General features: G+C 34.2%; 1 protein-coding gene across 1 annotated transcript in view; it reads right to left on the minus strand.

The window, feature by feature from the left end:
- The window catches only part of Sesn (Sestrin), a 120,882-nt gene extending 99,761 nt beyond the window's left edge, over positions 1 to 21,121 (minus strand). The window contains exon 1 of the mRNA XM_074178256.1: positions 20,741 to 21,121. Within this exon, the coding sequence (XP_074034357.1) occupies positions 20,741 to 20,761 (21 nt within the window). The 5' untranslated portion in view covers positions 20,762 to 21,121. The remainder of the gene's footprint in view (positions 1 to 20,740) is intronic.
- Positions 21,122 to 21,343: the final 222 nt, after the last annotated feature.

Consider the following 21,343-nt stretch of genomic DNA (forward strand, 5'->3'; position numbering starts at 1 on the left):
AGTTGAATAATAGTTTGAACAGTATGATACTTTTAATATGCATACTAAAAAAAATGTGGGATAAAAGTTTATAAATGTTTTTTGATTTGTTTATTATAATTTTTTTTATGTATTTTTTTTTAATAAATATCACAGAAATGAGAGTAATAAGAGGTATTTTTAATAAAAAATTACAGAAATTTATCGTGGTAACTTTTTTCCGTCATTTGTTAACAGATTGTTTATAAACAAATAGAGAAATTTGATAGTTGAGAAAACATTTATCTTTATTGCAACATTCGGTTGCAATTAAAAAATTAATAGTTTTTTAATGTTCATGTTTCATTTAATTTACATAAGTAATTCAAATAATTATTTATGAAAAAATGTTTCTTCTAAAAATTATTATTTGTGTTTCTCAAAACGATTAAAAATGTATCCATGATTTAATTTTTCATTAACAATTAACAACGTCAAATTAAAGAAATAAATAATGGAGTGGGGACATTTTAATGTGGAATTTCTTCCCTCTTCAAGAATATTTTTGTTGCTTTCTTTAATGTGTATAGTTTTAATGTTATTTACAAAAATCGGAATATCTCCTTATTCCTCCATTAAATTGTTCATAACAATCATAATTTTTTACCCACTGTATTTGAAGACATTTTTCTAGGGATCATTCCGAATCTAATGAGTCCTTGCGCATATTTTTGGGAGCTTTATATCTTGATGGAAAGAAAAATGAAAATTTCTATGTTACTGCAGTTTCATCCTATATGGACATTTTCAATGATTCATTACATTTGCCAATATATACCATTCAGGTACTTGATTGAGTACCTGAATTTTACAGTTCACGATCCGTATGTGCCAATTTAGAAACTGGAGAGTAAATTAAATCGATTTGATCTTTCAACAGGTTGTACCCGCAATGTTTATGTTTGTGAATTTCCAAGGATTTCAAATAATTGAGTTTACAACCCTTCCTTGCATAGTGTAGAATTTCCGCATCGTTTGGATTCGGAAACTTGTGGTTGCATGCCAAGGAATGGTTTGAAAACGTCGAATCATTTTTTCCTAGTCTGAAGGACCTTTCATGTTCAGCATATCGTTTTTGGAAATGTCGGCCGCATTGTCCTACATAAACACTATTATTATACTCCGGACACTTAAGCTTATACAGGGTGTTCCTTAAACACATGCTAATATTTAAGGAGGTGATTCTTAGACCCATTTTAAGGAAAAAACGTCCTATGGACGTGCGTCCTAAACGCCTTAACTTTTGAGATACAGGGTGGCAAAGTTTTCAAAAATAATCAGTTTTTTAATAATAACTGAGATAATTTTGTAGACGTCTTTGGCATATTTGGTACATATGTTCCATGCCTCAAGGCGCATTTTCTGATGTACAATTTTATTAATTTTTTCTGCCAGTGGCGTACGTACGAGTTTTGAAATGTATATTTTTGGCGAAAAAAATACTACACCATTACTTTATCTTGAATTAAAAATTATTTTTGAAATCTCCATACATTTTTGAGCACATTTGATTTACTGGGTTTTCTTTGTCCGACGCATGGTTTTCGCTCAAAAAATTAAAAGTCGCTTTACTTAAGGATAAATTCCTTAAAAATCTGATGCGGTATCGTGCATCGACTGAAAGCAAACTAAGAGATCAGATTTGTTGCAAAATAATTGAGGATCTAAAAGGTATTTGTTTGTTGTCAGATGCACTGTTCTAAATTAAAATTACGTCGTAACGCAGCACCGCTTAATAATTTTTGAAAACATAAATTTAGTTATCCTGGAATAAATGATGTGTAGCAGAATTTATTTTACTGCACCTCTTGGAAATATGGAGTTTGTCGATATGTGATTTCTTTTAAAGATTAAAAGCAGAAAAAACAGCGTACCCACCACAGCAATAAAAAACGAATTCTCTGTATGTACAAACGTCAGTAGCTAATATTGATGTTGGTTTAAAGTAAGGTGTTGGTGTTAAAAACTGTCAAAGCGCGTTTTGATTGATTTTGAAGTGTTATTCAAGTTATATTGGTAGTCCGCTGTTTTTGTGAATATCAGTAAATATGGTAAATTATACGAATGCGGAAATGACGCAAATGCATTACGTATATGGCCTTGCCGATGGTAATGCAACAGAAGCCAGGCGCATTTATCAGGAAAGATATCCTAATCGTGCCTTACCAGATAGCCGAACCTTTTCATATATTCATCGTCGACTTGGGGAAACTGGTAGTTTCAAGAAAGGGACTCCGGAAGGTAGACCTCGTGTAGTAAGAACTCCTGAAATTGAGGAAGCGGTGCTGCAAGAAATTGAGGAACATCCTGAGAACTCTGGATATTTGTCATCAAATTGTTTGGCGTATTTTGGTTGATTTTTTGTTATACCCATACCATATTTCAAGAGAGCAGGCATTACTCCCCAGAGATTTTCCACAGCGTGTGAACTTCAGTCAGTGGTATCTACAAAGTATTGCACTAAATCCGCAGTTTGAGACACAAATTTTGTTCACAGACGAAGCAAATTTTTCTCGGAATGCCATTCAAAATTTCCATAACAATCATGTGTGGGCTGAAGAAAATCCCCATGCAATAACCGAAACCCATTTCCAACACCAACTTTCGGTTAATGTATGTGCAGGAATTATAGGTGATCATCTAATAGGCCCATTTTTTCTACCAGGACGCCTTGATGGTCATTCTTATTTACACTTTCTCGAAGAAGACTTACCTGGGATATTGGAAGATGTGCCACTTGCGTTAAGGAATCGAATATGGTACATGCTCGATGGCGCCCCTGTTCATTTCAGTGTAATTGTCCGAAACCATTTGAATACAGTTTATCCTAATCGTTGGATAGGTCGCGGAGGACCTCAGCAATGGCCAGCAGGATTCCCCGATCTCAACAGTTTAGATTTTTTTTATGGGGTCACCTTAAAACTCTTGTGTATAAAACTCCCGTTAATACTTTAGAAGATTTAAGAGAGCGAATAGTTGCCTCGTGTGAAACTATACGAAATACGCCGGGAATATTTGAACGGGTGCGTAATTCCATGCGTAGAAGGGCGGAAGCATGCATACTAAGTGCAGGTGGCCACTTCCAACAATTTTTATAATCAGTTTTGGTATTATTACTAATTAACAAATTTGTGCTATTCGTTTAGACTTACTGTCACAAAATAAAATAAAACTCGTTTTTGTGAAAAATTAATATTTACAGATTATATTTTCAAATATTATTAGGGAATTGGTAATGCGTTATGAAGCAATTTTCAGATTCTCATTCATTTTAGAATTGATCTAATTTCTTAATTTGCTTTCTGTCGATTTTTATTTTTTTGAGTGAAAATCATGCGTCGGACAAAGAAATACCAGGAGATCAAATTTTCTCAAAAATGAATGAGGATTTTAAAAATGATTTTATTTTGAAAAGAAAGCATTGTCGTAGTACTTTTTCCCCAAAAATATTCAATGCGAAACCCGTAGGGATGCCACCGTTTGAAAAAATACAAATTTGTATACATCAAAAAATGCGCCTTAAGGCATGGAACATATGTACCAAATATGCCAAAGATGTCTACAAAATTATCTCAGTTATTATTAAAAAACTGATTATTTTTGAAAACTTTGCCACCATGTATCTCAAAAGTTTAATACATACGTCCATAGGAAGTTTTTTTCTTAAAATGGGTCTAAGAATTACCTCCTTAAATATTAGCATGTGTTTAAGGAACACCCTGTATACTCCAGCTTTTTCCATCTTGTCGACCTTATCTTTGGCATTGAAAAGGAAATGAGGTAACCTGGCATGTGGTCTGAATGCTACTTCCACATTGTTTTTTCTGAAGAAACCTGCGATTATTTCTATTCTTTTTCCAAAATATGGTAGCGTTATCCATTTCTTGATTTCTGGTTGGAATGATTCGACGTTTTCAAACCATTCCTTGGCATGCAACCACAAGTTTCCGAATCTAAACAATCAAATCGATTTAATTTACTCTCTGGTTTTTAAATTGGCACATCCGCCAATTAAGTACCTGAATGGTATATATTGGCGAATGTAATGAATCATTGTCATTGCCCATATAGGACGAAACTGTAGTAACGTTAATTACAAATAAAAGTGGTAAAAAACATAGAAATTTTCATTTCTCTTTTCATTATGATCTCCTACCACGTAGTAACTGCTACATCAATCAATTTATTAGCTTTATATCTGTTTTTTACGTTTTTCAACTTGTTGCTTAGACTATGAAGAAACATAATAAGTATTTTTAACAACATTTACTGTTATAAAACTCGGAGTATTATCTTTAATAATCGATTAATTGCTATATTCAGGTGCCGTTGGTAACAGCCCTGGATTATATCGAATTATCAACTTCTATTTTTAGGGAACTTTTTACAATATTCAACCATCATATCAGGAAACAAACAATCAGAGATAAGTGAGGCTCACGATACTGTCTGGTGCTCCAATTTTCAGTCATTATCGAAGATGATAGGAAAACATTGATTAAAAATTGAATCATTGTGCACGAAACAATAGACGTTGAATTATTTGTGTGAGCATATTGTTCCAAGATATACGAAAATTATCATCAGGAATAAATGAAACGGGGTGTTGCTACGGAATTAGATTAATATTGATTTGATTTTCAGACGATCGATTCCGCAAAACCATTTCCAAGCAAGGAATAAGTTGATGAAAAAACGTTTCCATCACGTATATGGCAATGATAATGATTGCGAATTAATTAATCAATGCTATGATGATTTTCTTGAAAAATGGATCTCGAGTTAGTGTTGAAGATCAAATCATATACACAGTGTCCCAAAAGTCACGTTACCACTGAATAGGGGTGATTCTTCTCAAAACTAACTTTCGGGTTAAAGTACTAAATTCTAAGAAATATATGCAGTGATAATTTTTTTGTTGCTCAGGGTTTGGCCTGTCCATATGTCCCAACTCTGCAACCTCAATTGGCTTTTTAAATTTTTCTTTCCATCACCACACCATCAGCGGCCATGGAAAACCTTCTAGATCTACCTCCTCTTCACATTTTTTAGGAGAGAGATGGTAGATGGACTGCATATACACTTGTGCACATTGCCAATTGCACAAGTCAATTTAATGCAGAGTGCAACAGACTGTTGGTTGACACTGGAAGTCACAGCACGCTGGAAATTACCTTTCACTTTATACCTCCAACTGTCAACTACGAACTGAGGCAATTCGCAAAGTACTGTTCCTGAGTAGAGAGGACTGGATCCTTCGGGAGAAGGAAATATGAAGAGCACAGATGGCTCAAAAACACCTTTCGGTCCTGGTGAAGGTGTTTTCAGTCGCATACTCAGAACAGAGATATCAACCTGCCTAGGAACCTATGCAACTGTATTTCAAGCGGAAATTCAAGCTATTGATTTGTGTGCGGAGAGAATGGAAGAATCAAACCTCCTACACAAGTCAATAAAAATATTCTTGGACAGTCAAGCGACGTTGGAAGCTCTTGGCTCTTAACGAGTAACGTCTAAATTGGTAGCAAATTGCCAAAAACGACTCTTGTCGATAGGAAGACTCAACAGATTGTCTCTGGTCTGGATTCCTGGCTATAGTGACCAGGAAGGCAGAAGGCAATCAGGCTGCCGGCTCCCTTGCAAAAGAGGGTGCTGCAAGCAGCTTCACCGGCCAGAACCTGCCATTGGCATCGATTTAGGCTCTGCCAAACAAATATTGAACACCTAAATGAAGATTTATGTACTTCTGGCACATTCTTCCAGGATTGGCTCACTCCAAGGCGTTGAGTCACCTTTCGAAGCTTGATACCAAACAGTTGTTGGACTACAGTAGGGATGAACTACGATGTCTAACAGGCCTTCTTACAGGTCAGTGTCATTTGAATCATCATATGCAAAGACTCGGACTATCGGAAGACAGTGTCTGCAGCCTTTGTTTGGCCATGCAGTTTTTGATGTTTAGTAAAGCTTTAGAAAGGTCAAAGAGCTCGAAAAGTGGGTGCCCCACGGTTTGAACGATCAACAAAAATTGTCGCGTTTCAAGGTCAGTTCTTCTTTGCTTTTGCTCAACCAAAACGATACTGTTTTCGATCGCATCGTTACGTATGATGAAACGTGGATCCTCTACGACAACAGGAGATGTTCCGGACAGTGGTTGTAAATCGATGAACCACTAATGCACTTTCCAAAAGCGAAAACTCGCTATACATTTCTGTAACCGGTCCAAACCGTTACAGCAGAGTCCTATTGTGAGGAAATCGACGAAATGTACACTAAATTGCGTCAATTTAGTGTACATTTCATGTATATTCATGCTGACGGAATTGATCGACTTGTGTTACGTTGGCAAAAGTGCACCGATTCGAATGGAGCCTATTTTGATTACATTCAATAAGTATTCACCAAGATATTAATACTTAATACTTTTTTGACCGTATGTCATATTCTTCTGGAAACAATTTAGACTGTGTTTAAATTGCTTTCCTTCTGTTAACTACTTTCTCATAAAGCACGATAGGACCGTTTGTTGCTCAACTATTTTGTTCAGGTGTCCTCAAAATTGACAGTGATAATTCAATTATTCTGTACCGATCTCTGTTCTGCTCAATGAATTCTTCAGTTCTTTTCTCAGACAGTTCCCCTATAAAGATTGTCCCATCTGGGATCTCAGATATATTTTCACAGTACTTTTTATGTGCTTATATATTGATCCTGTCTCAATGATTACGATTCAGTTCCCATAATGCCCATACATGAAGTCGATGGTCTAGTCGAGTTCTTTGGTTCGCCTTCCTCAACTTATCGTTATTCGTGTCTTTTTACTCACATTGAATTAGAAAAGTAAGACAGGGTCAATATTCGTTTTGAGGGCACCCGGCGATTTTGAAAAATTTTTTGAGTGTACTTACGTATTTTGATGCGTAGATTACGAATCTAAAATAAAAAAGGGGCGCTCTTTTTTTACAAAGTTATGGCCCTTCAAGTTCAGAAAAGGGCAACTTTTCAGCCTTCTTTTTTTTTAAACAAAAGCATTTATTTATTCACTAGGTCACCTTTACTCCTTCCTTGACACTTTTCACTTCAACAATCAACATTTTTCCAATAAAAATGATAAAAAATGTACGGAGCTGCTTTCTAGTTATATATCTCTATATTTTAAGTTTTTAAAGTTAATGACATAGGTGGTACGACTGATACTGTCAACATATTCCCAAAGTAATTCTAATATTTTTTGCCTTCACTCTTTGTGTTTTTCTAATCACTCACGCCAAACTGAAAATCCAAATCTACGAAATTGAAATAGTAGGCGGCGGCAGATACCAACCGCTTTTTTCTGAAATGTCACTAGTAACTAACCTAGAAATAGAAGAATGTCACCAGAAGAAGCATTTGTTTTTAAATTAAGTTTTTTGTAAGAAAAATGTTGATTGTTGAATTGAAAAGTGTCAAATAAGGAGGAATAAGGTGTAAAGGTGACCTAGTGAATAAATGTTTGTGTTTTTAAATAGTTTATCTTGTGAAAAAGAAGGCTGAAAAGTTGCCTTTTCTGAACTTTGAAGGGCCGCAACTTTGTAAATAAGGAAGAACGCCGCTTTTTCCTTTCGGATTCGTAATCTACACATCAAAATACGTAAGTACACTCAAACATTTTTTCAAAAACGCCGGGTGTCCTCAAAACAAATATTTACCGTTATGCAATTTACATCCCATTCAAATGACTTTAGAGATCACAAATTAGATAAATAAATATTTGGCCACATACTGTGAACTAAATATCTACTAATTTTCCAAAGCATTTGATTGTAAGCCAACCCAAGAGTTTCAAGATATTCAATTACGCATTTTTAGAAATTCTGTATACTAATAGTTATGCTTCAAATATACTTTTTTTCTGTTTTTCTCGCAGTTAGGAACGCAGCTCACGCATAGTTTTCGTTGTTTCCACTACCTGTGATCACTTTTAGAATCACAGGCTTTTTCCGATCGACCTTATAGTGTTGATGACATAACAAATATTCTGTAGATACAAAAAGTTGTTTGTTGTAGTTAAGCAGTAGCCGAACCCACGAATTTAAGCGCGATTACGAATTTTGCTAAAAATTTACATAATGGCTTCGATGACCTTGGCGATGGCACAACAGAAACAATGGAGCTCGACTATTTACAAAAATATTCCGTTCGCTATCTTTCTCAGCCACGTGGCAAACGCATGCTCATAGTTTTATTATTAGTTTTTATTATTATATCTGCGCCATAACACCATGCCGAAAAAAGGCTAATGGATAACTTTAAACACATACGAAATTCTAGAATCCACTGTTTATTTATAAAAAGGAATTGAGGAATATGTTTAAAGTATATAATCATATGTACTATAGTACAATTCCATAATAGTAGGCACTAAATATTATTGCATCAAAATGAAAACATTGTTGTCAAAATTGTTATTCTATATATTTTATCATCATTTTTCCTCATTTGTTTAGTAAATTTCTGTAAGCTACTATTTTTTAGAATAAAAACGAATAACTATTTCATCTTCAACAATGTACGAAAAATAAGGAACGAGAAGATAGTTGTGATATATTTTTTTATTTTCAGAATATTTACTGAACCAGAAATCAAGTCATATATGACTGAAAAAAGAATCCTGAAATACCATACACGAATGGTATTCAAAATAGACCAATGGTTACTTTGAATAAAGTATTCAGAATCGGAAAATAAAAATGTTTGGAAAAATTTGCCATCTGTGTCCCAATCAAGATATCGATTCAAAATTTAACGTGACTTATAACCCGCTGGTTTGTAGGGAAAGTTGGAAAATAAGAAAGTTATTTTTCGGCTATTTTCCGATTTCATTTTTCAAAAAGATGAGTGACGAAAAAGTTCATAGAACCTTTTTTGTACTTCTCTGAAAGAGTACAAAACAGGTAAAAATTTCCTGTAACTTCAATAATATCGATAATTATAGGGAAATATTATTTCATTTCTAACTCCGAAACTATTGCAGATATCAAAATTTTCCAAGTAACCAATTTTGTATGAATTATATCTGAGAAATTTCGGATTCTGATGAATATCCGAAAATATCGGTAAAAACATGCAAAATTCTCATTTTGTGTCCAAACGGTTGAAAATGTCTGGATTTTGGAACAATTAGGTTCGTTTTAAAGAGTTCCATATAAAGAGTCATTTAATTTTTTCTCGTTCAGGAGTTAATGCCCCAAAATTTTGTATCAACTTTTTTTCTATGGACTTTTGTATACGGGAGACAAATTGGAAATTGAAAAACTAATTTTATTTTCCTTTGAAAAGTGGAACAAACGCTACAACACGGTTCTGTGACATGTTCCTACTATAAAAAAGGTCATTACAAGTTTTTTCATGAAGCCAGTAATCCAGAAATCATTTGGGAAATTCTAGAAATCAACAAGAACAATGAACTTACATAATTTTTTCGCTAGGTAGTCTGTTTATAATATTATCATTATTGGTATTTGTTCTGGAGTTGAAATCGTTGAAATTACTAAACAGTGTACGTTTGGTTGTTGTGTTCATATCATTAGTAACCAATGACAGTTTGAAAGAATTGGGGTAAACAATCAACACCAACACTATTAGGTTTACTTTTTATTAAAATATTCACATGGGGCTTGTTATGGGGCCCAAACTAAATACACCTTGTATTGTTCATTTGTTGTAATATATATTCTACATAATATAATATAACTAAGAACATGTGATAGACCAAAATGACCTAAAATTCATGTCAACTGCTCATTTATTCATAATTGTGTTTGCATAATATATCATCCCAAACTAAGTACACTTTGTATTGTCGTTTTAGAACTTCTCGACAGTAGTCTGTTTGAATAACTGTTTTTTCAAAGCACCGTGGTGTTAGTATTCACACATGTCCACGGAGACAGTTGTGCGGTTGACTTCTGTTGGTGATTTCGTGCATATGTGATGTTTACTTTTGTTGGTGAACAAGTGTTGCCATCTTTGCACTTGGCTGCACCGCGCTGACGAAGCCAGATAGCCAGAAGTAAGTGTCTGCGGTTTGTCTTTCTTTTTGAGGGTTATGTCTACTAGCTCCCCTCTTTTTAATTTAGATCAAACTCGGGTTGAACAGCGTCTGTAGTTTTCTTCTGTTCGACGTTTCAGCTTCTGCTTCAAAACCATTTTCAAAAACCAATTAACACTGAAGTTATATGACTCGACGACGGAGTCCTCGTGAGTGAAAATCTCTAGACATAAATATATGAATTACTAATATAACCCTGTGGAATGTGGATTCGTGAAGGTACCCCTGCTAGTGGGAGAATGGATACTCAAGATGCTCTCTAATAGAGCAATAAGTATTAATGTAGAAGACATCACAGTAAAAGGACTGGTCATGAGGGGATGTCCACAGGGAGGGGTCTTATCACCCCTTCTCTGGAACATAGTTTTGTATATCCTGATTAATCACCTTAACATTAATTGATTCTATACAATTGCATATGCAGATGACATAGATATCTTGCAGACCGGCAAATTTGTTAACACACTGTACAATAGAACGCAGGATGGGCTCAAATTAATAGAAACATGGTTCACTCACTGTCGATCAATCCCAAGAAATTGAGATGGTCCTTTTCACCAAGAAAAGAAATTTATTGGGCTTAAAACCTCCCGAAAGATGCAAAAGCAAACTAAACTTCTCTGAAGAGGTGAAATACCTTGATACTACCCTCGACAGGAATCTAACATGGAACTCTCACCAAGAGAGTAGAGCAAAAAGAGCATATGTGGCTTATGAACAATGTCGGAGGACAGTGGGAAGCACATGGGGTCTTTCACCCCGTGTGGTCACCTGGATCTACACTGCAATAATAAGACCTATGTTAACGTAGTCATTGCACGGGGACCGTGAGTTCTATAAGCAACGGCCATCCAAAAATAATATCAAATACAGCGATTGGCTTGTTTGAACATCACAGGAGCCATGAGAACAACACCAACCGCAGCAATGGAATTAATTACTAGTCTGGCCCCTCTGGACCTGTATGTTAAGGAGGTTGCGTTAATGGCCATGTTAAGATTGCGGACGGCTGTTGTAAACCTCGAAGTAGAAATGGGTCAATTGATGCTGAGCCCATGGCGAGAAGCGCTTACTTCACAACCTCTGCTGCAGGCAGCCAGTGATGCAATTGAATCCGGGATTGTGTTTAATAAACCCTACTAGCGGCTGGACTGAGAATTTTAGGACTTAGTGACACCTACGACCTGACGGTCAAACGTCACACCCATGTTCAATCCCTAAAGAGATGGGATTGTGTCACTGTCAACTAAGGGAATACTTCCATAATATGGGGCTAGTGAACACACCTCTATGCAGGATATGTGAACAGGAAGATGAAACTGTCAGGCATGTTCTATACAAGTGTCCGGAGTTATCGTCAATAAGATAGTGTGTGTTCGGCGAGTCTTGGCCTACACCTATAAAGAAGATGTCTCCTAGTGACCTGTCCACCTTCCTGAAAAGGACAGGATGGACGCTGACCTAGGAGGACAACTCCTCAATGGGATGTACAATGGGTCACATTTGACCTAAGTGATGTGGGCCTACACTCACCCTCCCTACTCTACAGACACAGAGATACTGTCGAATTATTTATTTTTAGGTCATTCGATGTGGTGCCATTTTTTAAAAACTTTAATCCCTGTACCTTCCCAAGGATATCATTATTTTGTATATATAGATCCTGAATATTGAAAATAATTTTTCATTTCTTTATCCAATTATTTCTCTTGATTTAAGATCTATATCGAAACAAAATGTTTACTTTATCGACTAGTGCATAACGGGTGTATGGACATGTCGACTGCCGTCAAGCTCAATCCAGATAGCCGAGCATGCACATGTCAGATTAGACAGACCATCCATTCTATTCACCCATCGATAATCTGCAGACCACCTGGTTCGCGCTATCAATATTATCGCACCCATATTTGTATACGAACGTCAACAAACCGATAATTATTCGGATATTCGACACCTATGCTCCAATCGCTTCTGGGAAAAAACGATAGAATCGCTAGAATCGGCTATACGGAGAACGAATCTCGATTTCTCAGAAGTCTGACTTTGCAATAAAGGAAAGAGAAGGCTTGAATTTCAAGCAGCAATCCGCGGAGTTTGGATTTAGTGAATTAAGGCTAGCCACACACTGGCAACTTTTTAGTCTCGGTCAAATAATCTAGTCCGTTTAAATTCGCCGGCTTTGTTTATAGCACACGTTCATATATTGATTAGCGCAATACTTGTGAATATACAATTTCATAAACTGATTGACAGTCTGACGGAGACAGGCATGGACATTCGAGTTTTATTTTGATAATGATAATTGAGCCTCCAGGAAATTCGCACGTGCTGGAATTGTTGCAACTGAAAAATTGCCTGTGTGTAGTTTTTCATAAGAAACAATATATTCAATTTTTGTGATTGACAAGTGTGTGCGACCGGCCTGAAGATGTTATTCGGCAGTCGGGTTTGCGCTGGATTTTCATTAATTTTTTATTAACTTTCCGTTGTTTGTAAATTGGCGAAAGCATCAGCTTTGGCAGATGCGATTTTTGCAGAACCCAACTTTTGATAATGAATTCATTAAATGGTTTCTTATTCTTATGATCGCATGAAGGATATTCATTCATTTCAGGCATATTCATTGAAAAAATAATAATAATATTTTTAAAACACATGTTCAACAAAATCACCGATTCATTAGAATTTCTGTTATAACGAGTATATGTCTGCAATATTACAGAAAATAAAAGTATAGAGAAGACGGTTATGTTGAGAATTTTACCCAAGTTAGTTTCGAAAAATGAAAGTGAACATCACATCATTATTTTCGAAGCTATATTCGATACTTATCCACGCATAAAAAACAGTTTTATGTTGAAGTAACACAAATACACACAATTATGCAAAATAATAAAACATTTAATATAATTATAACATACAGTTTTTCCTCTACTTTGGGTAATTCATTTAAGATTATTATTTCCGTTTAATAATTCATTCTGATCTCTTTTCACTATTGTCAGTATGTCTGGACCAAAATTACTTTGAATTCAATAGCACAATATTATAGTACGGTGTAAATATATGGAACAAATTCCATATTTAAAAAATAGACGTCTTTTTGAGAGACGTTTCGTCACCGGTGTTGGCGTGATGACGTAATTGACATTTTTTTTAAATACAAACAGGGGCCATGTGGCACCTCATTCAAAAGGTCTACTAATCGTCTATTCAACGGTATAATTATTCCAATATGTGTTAATACAGGGTCAACCGAAATTATGTATTTAGAAGAATAAAATTACAATAAATACGTCTTCGGATTAGGATTTCTCCATGATGCCACATTAAGAATACAATATAAAATGTACAATATGGTTATCCAAAGTTCATGAACATTTGAAATTTTTTTGTCACTGTCCTTTGTGCATGTTTTCATCTCCACGACACCAGTCAACATAGATCGTTATAAGCATTTCAAATTGTTGAGCACGAAACAAAAATCAGCTAACCATGGAATTTTGTTATGACACTTGGATATTTTTTTGAACAAATCAAATATGTAGTTTTGCGCTAGATAACTTATCACAGACCTTCTTTTGACAAACAACCCGTTCAAATTCTATAAACATACAGAGATAAAGTTTATTTTAACGACATTATTTTTTTCGACTTGAAGATATAGTGAAAATAATGATGCTTATCAGAAAGGCATCGAAGACTCCAACAGTGAATAAAATTGGAAGTAAACAAGCCACTACCTCATAAACACAGTAACTTCAAGAAACTTTTAAGTTTGATCTACCTACAATCTTTATCATGCATATCATGTGTGATCATGTTTGGAATGAATCTCTTTGGAATATAGTAGAAAAGTGATCTCTATTATTTTATTTTTACACAAAATCATCTCAAATTCTGTAGACAATGCCACAATATACTGAACCATATTGAAATCAACGTTCCTATCCGGCCACTAAAAGCAAACTACTTATTCCACAGACTTTTTCGGAGAAATAATCCGTCTCAAAATTCTGATTTATGTAGAATTGTTCGCAACTCTAACAAGTACAATGAGCAAATTGATATTTTCTCTACATCCCACGAAAATTAAAGACCATTTTGATACATCTCACGTAGTTTTGCTTAAATTAGTTAATACTGAAGACTAATGAACTATTTTTTGTCTTTTTCACCTTGATATTTATATATTTTTTTTTGTTTCAACTGACGGCTTGGGAACATTTTTTGAGTTTGAGTCAAAGTTAGAGTGTTAACTTGATGTCAGGAGTTTTACAACTTATCAACTTATTATTATGTAATTATTATGTACTGATTTATTATTTTATAGTTTTATACCTACTACTGTGGAAATATACGAATTTTGTATTAATGTAGATACCTACTCTAGTGGACCTGGTGTCTGTATCTTTCATTACCATTAAATAAATAAATAGGTCGAAATATGAAAAACAAAAATGAAAACATTTTAATTAATATTCGGGTATTTTAAATAATAGATTTGAATCGTATAAGTTGCAACATCGCTTCAGAATCTTTGGTAAACTTTGTCGATCCTCGATTCTACAAAAAATAGAAGAAGTTGGTTCTATGATAAGATTACCCAAAATCCCTGTCGAGACATTTGGTTTTTGGAGATATGGGTGTGAATTTGGTTTGCCAATTTGAATTTGAATCACTCCAGTATCAGAAATTTTGAGGATTTACATTCATCCAAGGAACATAGTGTACAAAAAAGTTGAAATCATATTCGTTCAATTCATGAATCATTTTCATTTTGTAAGGATGGAATTTGTGTCGAAGAAAAATTCTGAAAACGTTTTTTCGACTCACTCCTGATGCTTGAGACAACTTATTCAAAGATAGTATATGCATTGATGCAACGTAGCCTAAAACTGCGACATTATTGACCTAGTTGACTATTCCTGAATGGGCATGTCGTCTGTTATTAAAGTTACCAGTTTCCACGAATTACGTAACAATTCCAATACATATTTATATCTTACATTTCTGCCGGAATGATTCTTTATTTCAATCCACTTTTGAAGTGTATACACATTTTTTATAAAACAAAAGATAACAGAAATTATAACTCGAGTTCAAACAGGAATAATAATAATAATAAAACTAAGCCCTAAGAGCTTGGTACTATATATTTCAGTTATTTTTGAATATATAGACTACGGTTGTAGATACTTGAATACTGAATTACTTTTCTCTGGAATTTACAACAGCAATAGTCTACAATAGACATGAACTGGTCCCAAAATTACCATTTCGCACCCTTAATGAATAAATTTTCAGCCCACTGCCGTAACAGATGATAAACATTTACGCCCTGGTTAATTTCAGAATCGACCAGAGTTAGGAAAGCGTAAAATGTTAACAAAAAAAAGTTGAATCAGTCAGTGGATTTAAACCATTTCAAAGCAGAGATATCATCAATTTTTATTCAGCAGCAAATTACCACATCACGCACTTTTTATTATTCAGAATCACAGACCATAACTGAATGACTCATTACAATTTTTTAAACAATGCGAACCAGTTTACCGAATAACAAACAAAACAATAAATTATTGATATATTCTTAATCGAAACCCACACAACGTTTCATGCGGACGTTAATTAATAATCTGTTTTGTATTAACAGAAGCTCATTTACATTTGCACCGACATACACGGTGATCAAAGTTGATAGATTCAAATCATGAGGGAAACTGAGACCGACATAAAAAATCTATGAAAGAATTGTTGTACAATCCCTTTTTTTTCTGATTGATTCTGCCGTTACTTGATGAATATCCATAGTAATTTCAAAAACTACACCTGACGATTTAATCTCCATAAACTTTATTTGAAAAATATATATCACAACATGTTTCGGTAAAACATTAGCTTTTTCAAGTGATTTATACTCGTATAAACTTTACTTTATACTCAGCTTTTTCAAGTGATTTATACAAGTAAGTATAAACTATAAAGTAAAGTTTATACAAGTATAAATCACTTGAAAAAGCTAATGTTTCAGCGAAACACGTTGTGATATATATTTTTCAAATAAAGTTTGTGGAGATCAAGTGATTTATATACAAGTATAAATCACTTGAAAAAGCTAATATTTTAGCGAAACATGTTGTGATATATATTTTTCAAATAAAGTTTGTGGAGATCAAATCGTCAAGTGTAGTTTTTGAAATCCCTTTTTTATTACCTGTTATCATTGATTCCTGACATGAAAATATATCTTGAAGTTGTTAAGGTTCACGAAACAATACATAAAGCAACTTTAGTTCATATTTTTATAAAAGACTTGTATTCAAATAGAGAATGAACATTCTTGATAGTGGAAAATGAAAAGTCGTTCACATAAATGATGTACAGCAGCATCCCAAGGTATAACCTTGAGGTGGACTGTATCTCTCCGAAATAGTTTCAGATACTATTACAGTATTCGCATCCAAATTTAGGATAAGGTTTGTTTTTGACTAGTTTACGTATAGTTGAGAAAGAGATTTCTGTCAAGTCTGATGTTGTATTAGTTTTTTTGGCCTTTGACAGTGCCGCCAACTTTAAGAGTGCACAATATCGTTTACTTCGACTATACCAGATCAGTAATCGGATCAAGAAGACAAGGAATGTACATGGGAAAACATTTATAAAGAGGCCGTATAAAAAAATGAGAACTACTTCAACCTATCCTGGATAGCTCAGAAATAATGGCAGGACCCCCTAAAGGACATTTTCCATGGCGATAGTTTTTAAATATTACAGATACTCTAACCAAACTAGGTATCATAGTTTCTAGGTATCATAGTTTCTTTGGACTACTCCGTAAGATACTGAATAGATAATTGCAATATATTGCAAGTTGTCATTAGGTTTCAAATTTATGCCGAAGTAGTTTTATTTTGAAGTACTGATTACCTTCGATATTATGGATTTAGCAAATTTCGCATATTTTATGTTTACTTCATGTATATTCATGGAAACAAGATGGTGTTTCAAGGTTGAAATTAAAACTGTTTTGTTAGATTATTGAACAGGCACTTCATTATGCTTGAGTAATTAATACGCTTGATTTACATCGCTACGGAGGGTTTTTAGAAGTAATACGTTTTTTCAGGTATTTTATACTATTTTATACTCACGGTGAAATTTGAAAGTTATTCGAAAGATGTAAACTCATTGACTATTGGGTCACATGCGTTCCCAAGATAGGGCATAATGCTGCTGCAGCTCCCGTTAGTCCTGAAAAATTCCAGTCGAGTGTCACGATTTTTTATTGTTTTTTGCATTGTTTTTTGCTTTTTAGACCGTTAGGCCAGAAACATTCCGGACAAGTGTCACGATTTTATATTGTTTTTTGCATCTGTCACAGCTTTTTAGACTGTTAGACCTGAAAAATTCCAGTCAAGTGTTACGATTTTAAATTGTTTTTTGCATCTGTCAGATCTTTTTAGATCGTTAGACCTGAAAAATTCTAGTCGAGTGTCATGATTTTATATTGTTTTTTGCATCTGTTAGAGCTTTTTAGACCGTTAAACCTAAAAAATTCCAGTTAAAAGTCACGATTTCATATTGTTTTCTGCATCTGTCAGAGCTTTTTAGACCGTTAGACCAGACAAAATTCAGACAAGTATCACGATTTTATATTGTTTTTTGCATCTGTCACAGCTTTTTAGACCGTTAGACCTGAAAAATTCCACTCGAGTGTCACGATTTTTTATTGTTTTTTGCATCTGTCAGAGCTTTTTAGACAGTTAGGCCAGAAAAATTCCGGACAAGTGTCACAATTTTATATTGTTTTTTGCATCTGTCACAGCTTTGTAGACTGTTAGACCTGAACAATTCCAGTCAAGTGTTACGATTTTAAATTGATTTTTGCATCTGTCAGAGCTTTTTAGATCGTTAGACCTGAAAAATTCTAGTCGAGTGTCATGATTTTATGTTGTTTTTTGCATCTGTTAGAGCTTTTCAGACCGTTAAACCTAAAAAATTCCAGTTAAAAGTCACGATTTCATATTGTTTTCTGCATCTGTCAGAGCTTTTTAGACCGTTAGACCAGACAAAATTCAGACAAGTGTCACGATTTTATATTGTTTTTTATCTGTCAAAGCTTTTTGATTCAGTATATATGTATCGTTAATTTTCCTAAATTCGGAACGGACTTTATCTTTCGGTCAATTTGAATAATGCAGTTTCTGATACTTAAGTAAATATACAACAGAATAGTTTGAATGCCTACTTTATGATTAGGGATTTCACATTTTTGACGTTCGAAAGAAAATATGTCAATCACAAAAAAAGTTTGATTCGGCCTATTAGGTAAGTATTTTTTTTTACAGGTAAATTTATTGTTTATCAAACAAAATACAGAAATTCACAATTTCCAATGTACATTTCCTATTAACAGAAGTGTGTATTCTAAATCAATATTGATACTTGATAATATTTTGTCAATCATGATTGTTTGTGTAACTGTTCAAAAAAAATATGTTTAAAAACTTTTTCCAAACTTTACAACTTTTCCAAACTAAACTAGTAATGTGTTTTTCAGATGTCAAGTATGATTTACAAGTATGATATACAAATACCAATACAATACAAATATATGCATAAATAATTAGTATCTGCAGTTTTGGGAATTCTGGATTAGGAATCGCACAATTTTAAAATTTAACCAATCCTAAAAAATTTCACATGCCAATCATCCAAACCTCAGTAAAGTTATTTGCTGATAATGGTGCCTGGAAGTCTACGAATGTCGCTGAAGGATATAAGTATAGTCAATTCAATTACGAACAAAATTAAAATTGACACGACCATTTGAAAACAATCAAAGTGAAACGGAAATTTTACCAACTTGTTCTGACTTCCACAAAATGCATTTGAATATATCAAGCATTTCCAACAAATTGAATCCGTTCACTAATAGCAATTGCTCGAATTTTCATATGAATATATAGCTCAGTGTCATTATTATTCGAGTTTGAAGGCAGTCGATTTTTGAAATGTTTTCCTGACGTTTCAACAATAATATGCTTTATGTAATTTACCTAATTAAGGAACAAGTATTAGCACACCAAACTACCTGAGTCAACATAAATATGCTTTACGCAGCCGTAATATCCAGTTATAGGAGATTACTTAGGATTACCTAATAAACCTCTGAAGAAGCCAGCCACTCGCGCTAGCGAAACGCCGGAAAAAAAATGTTAGAATGTTTCTGTCAGTACCTATATTTTGTTCGAATTTCAATATATAGTACAAATAAGAAATGAAACGATCGAAATTTTGTTCCACAAATAAATTAAACAACGAAATGTGTCTCATAGATTTGTTATTCTACACGGTTGCCGAAAACATAGTGGACGCAACATGCCCGGAAAAAGTATTTTTTTGGCTCGCAAACTTCCCGGACGAACTAAGGTTCGTCCTAGGATTTTGTCAACTCTTTAAAAAAACAATATTTTCCGAACTTGTTACATAAATTACTATTAATACTTTCATTCACATTTGATTACCTATTTCAGTAAGGATTTACCCTTCTGTAGTGCTTTGAAATAATTAACAGTTACAAAATGACAAAAAACCCGTCATATATCAGAGAATTTTTTACTAATACAAATGATATTTAGTAGTTCATTTAAATGTCAGTAAATATTAACAGTATTTCCATGTAATTATTGAAATAAAAAGTCAAATATATGATCCCCCTCACTCACCAGACGCGAATTCCATAAACATTTTGAAAAGTGGTGTATTTTCATAGCTTTCGATAATTCTTTTATAGCATTACGGCAGATGTAATTATATATTGAGTACCTGGGTAAATACCTGTCAGTACATAATAACTGTTTACTCGTTTTGGGGGATACTAAACAATTTGGAGAATTATAAGGAATTATTTATAAATAAAGGTAAGGTCTGTTAAAGTTTTGATTTTGATGAGTATTATTATTTCTCGAGAGGATTTAAGTACGGGTAAGACCTTTTATCCAAAGCATCTCTTAATAACGTGTCCGGAATAATCTTAGAAAGTTGCATTTTTCCGGATAAGATTATACCGGTTACTTATAACAATACTTACTTTGCTGTTTTTCAATAAATAAATTTCTAAATACAAAGAAAATTATTTCCATTTCAATTCAGATATAAAAATCGACCTAAAATAATATTGGAAACTATAAAATTAAACTAACATTGAACGGAATTAACAACAATTATTAAGTATTCGAGAATTTTCCATGAAACATTACATGAAAACTCCTTTGACATTCATTTTGGATGCAAATAAGACCGAAATATAACGAAATTACTATTTATTGTCAGTCACAAACAAGTCATCAAATTAAAATTTTGAATGAAAATCAAGAAAAAGTTGACAAACCAGCAAACGGGAACTAAGGGCTCACACAACACAGCTGACCACACCTCAGCTGCTCGAACAAAGCAGGGAACAAAGCGCTATTAAATTTGCCGGCAACCGGCAAATGCATTTTACACAAGTATGTACATGTTTCGCGCAGTTTTCGTCTCGCAAATTGTGTGAGTAAGGCTTCAACACACGTTTTGAATAAATATCATTGTAATACCGTCGAGTTTTCATTGAAAATTACTTACATCTTGTGGTATTTGCCCCATGGTTGTCCCTTCGTGGACCAACTCGAGGCTCCTGTTGGCTACCGGAATTTTGGCAATTGACGTCACTTTAGCGGATTGAAAATGTCATTCACAAGAAAATAATCACAGTTCACCGGTTCAATTGCAGAACCACATCAACACAATAAAATAGACACTCACTAGATATGTATCCGGAAATGGTAGGCTTTTATTAACAGTTCGGTAGATTGTCCTTTGTTTATTCAGAATGAATATGACCTAACTTCGTTATCATGAATACAACTATAAACTAAATAATAGATGAAAGAAGCGCCTCAGCGCTAGTGTTGTCTGACTTCTAGCAAGTGATGAAGTAAAACGAAAACCGGCCGCTGCTGGCAGGCCATGGAAACATGCGGTGGGGATCCCTAGATACAGCTGATTGGATCCCCGGTTAGAACGATGAATGATATCAGCTGATTTCGCTACCCTAGTAACAGCGTCGAACGCCGAACAGCTGAAGTGGCTCAGCGTTGCCAAACGTAGTCGCTTCTCCTGAAAACCAGTTGCCGGCTAACAAAGGAAAATCTGTACTGGTTCGTGCCGCTGAATATTGATTCTCGA

The sequence above is a fragment of the Leptinotarsa decemlineata genome, unplaced genomic scaffold (assembly GCF_025532065.1).
Source record: "Leptinotarsa decemlineata unplaced genomic scaffold, Ldec_3_MD MMD2_tig00003736_RagTag_RagTag, whole genome shotgun sequence".
Lineage (NCBI taxonomy): Eukaryota > Metazoa > Arthropoda > Insecta > Coleoptera > Chrysomelidae > Leptinotarsa > Leptinotarsa decemlineata.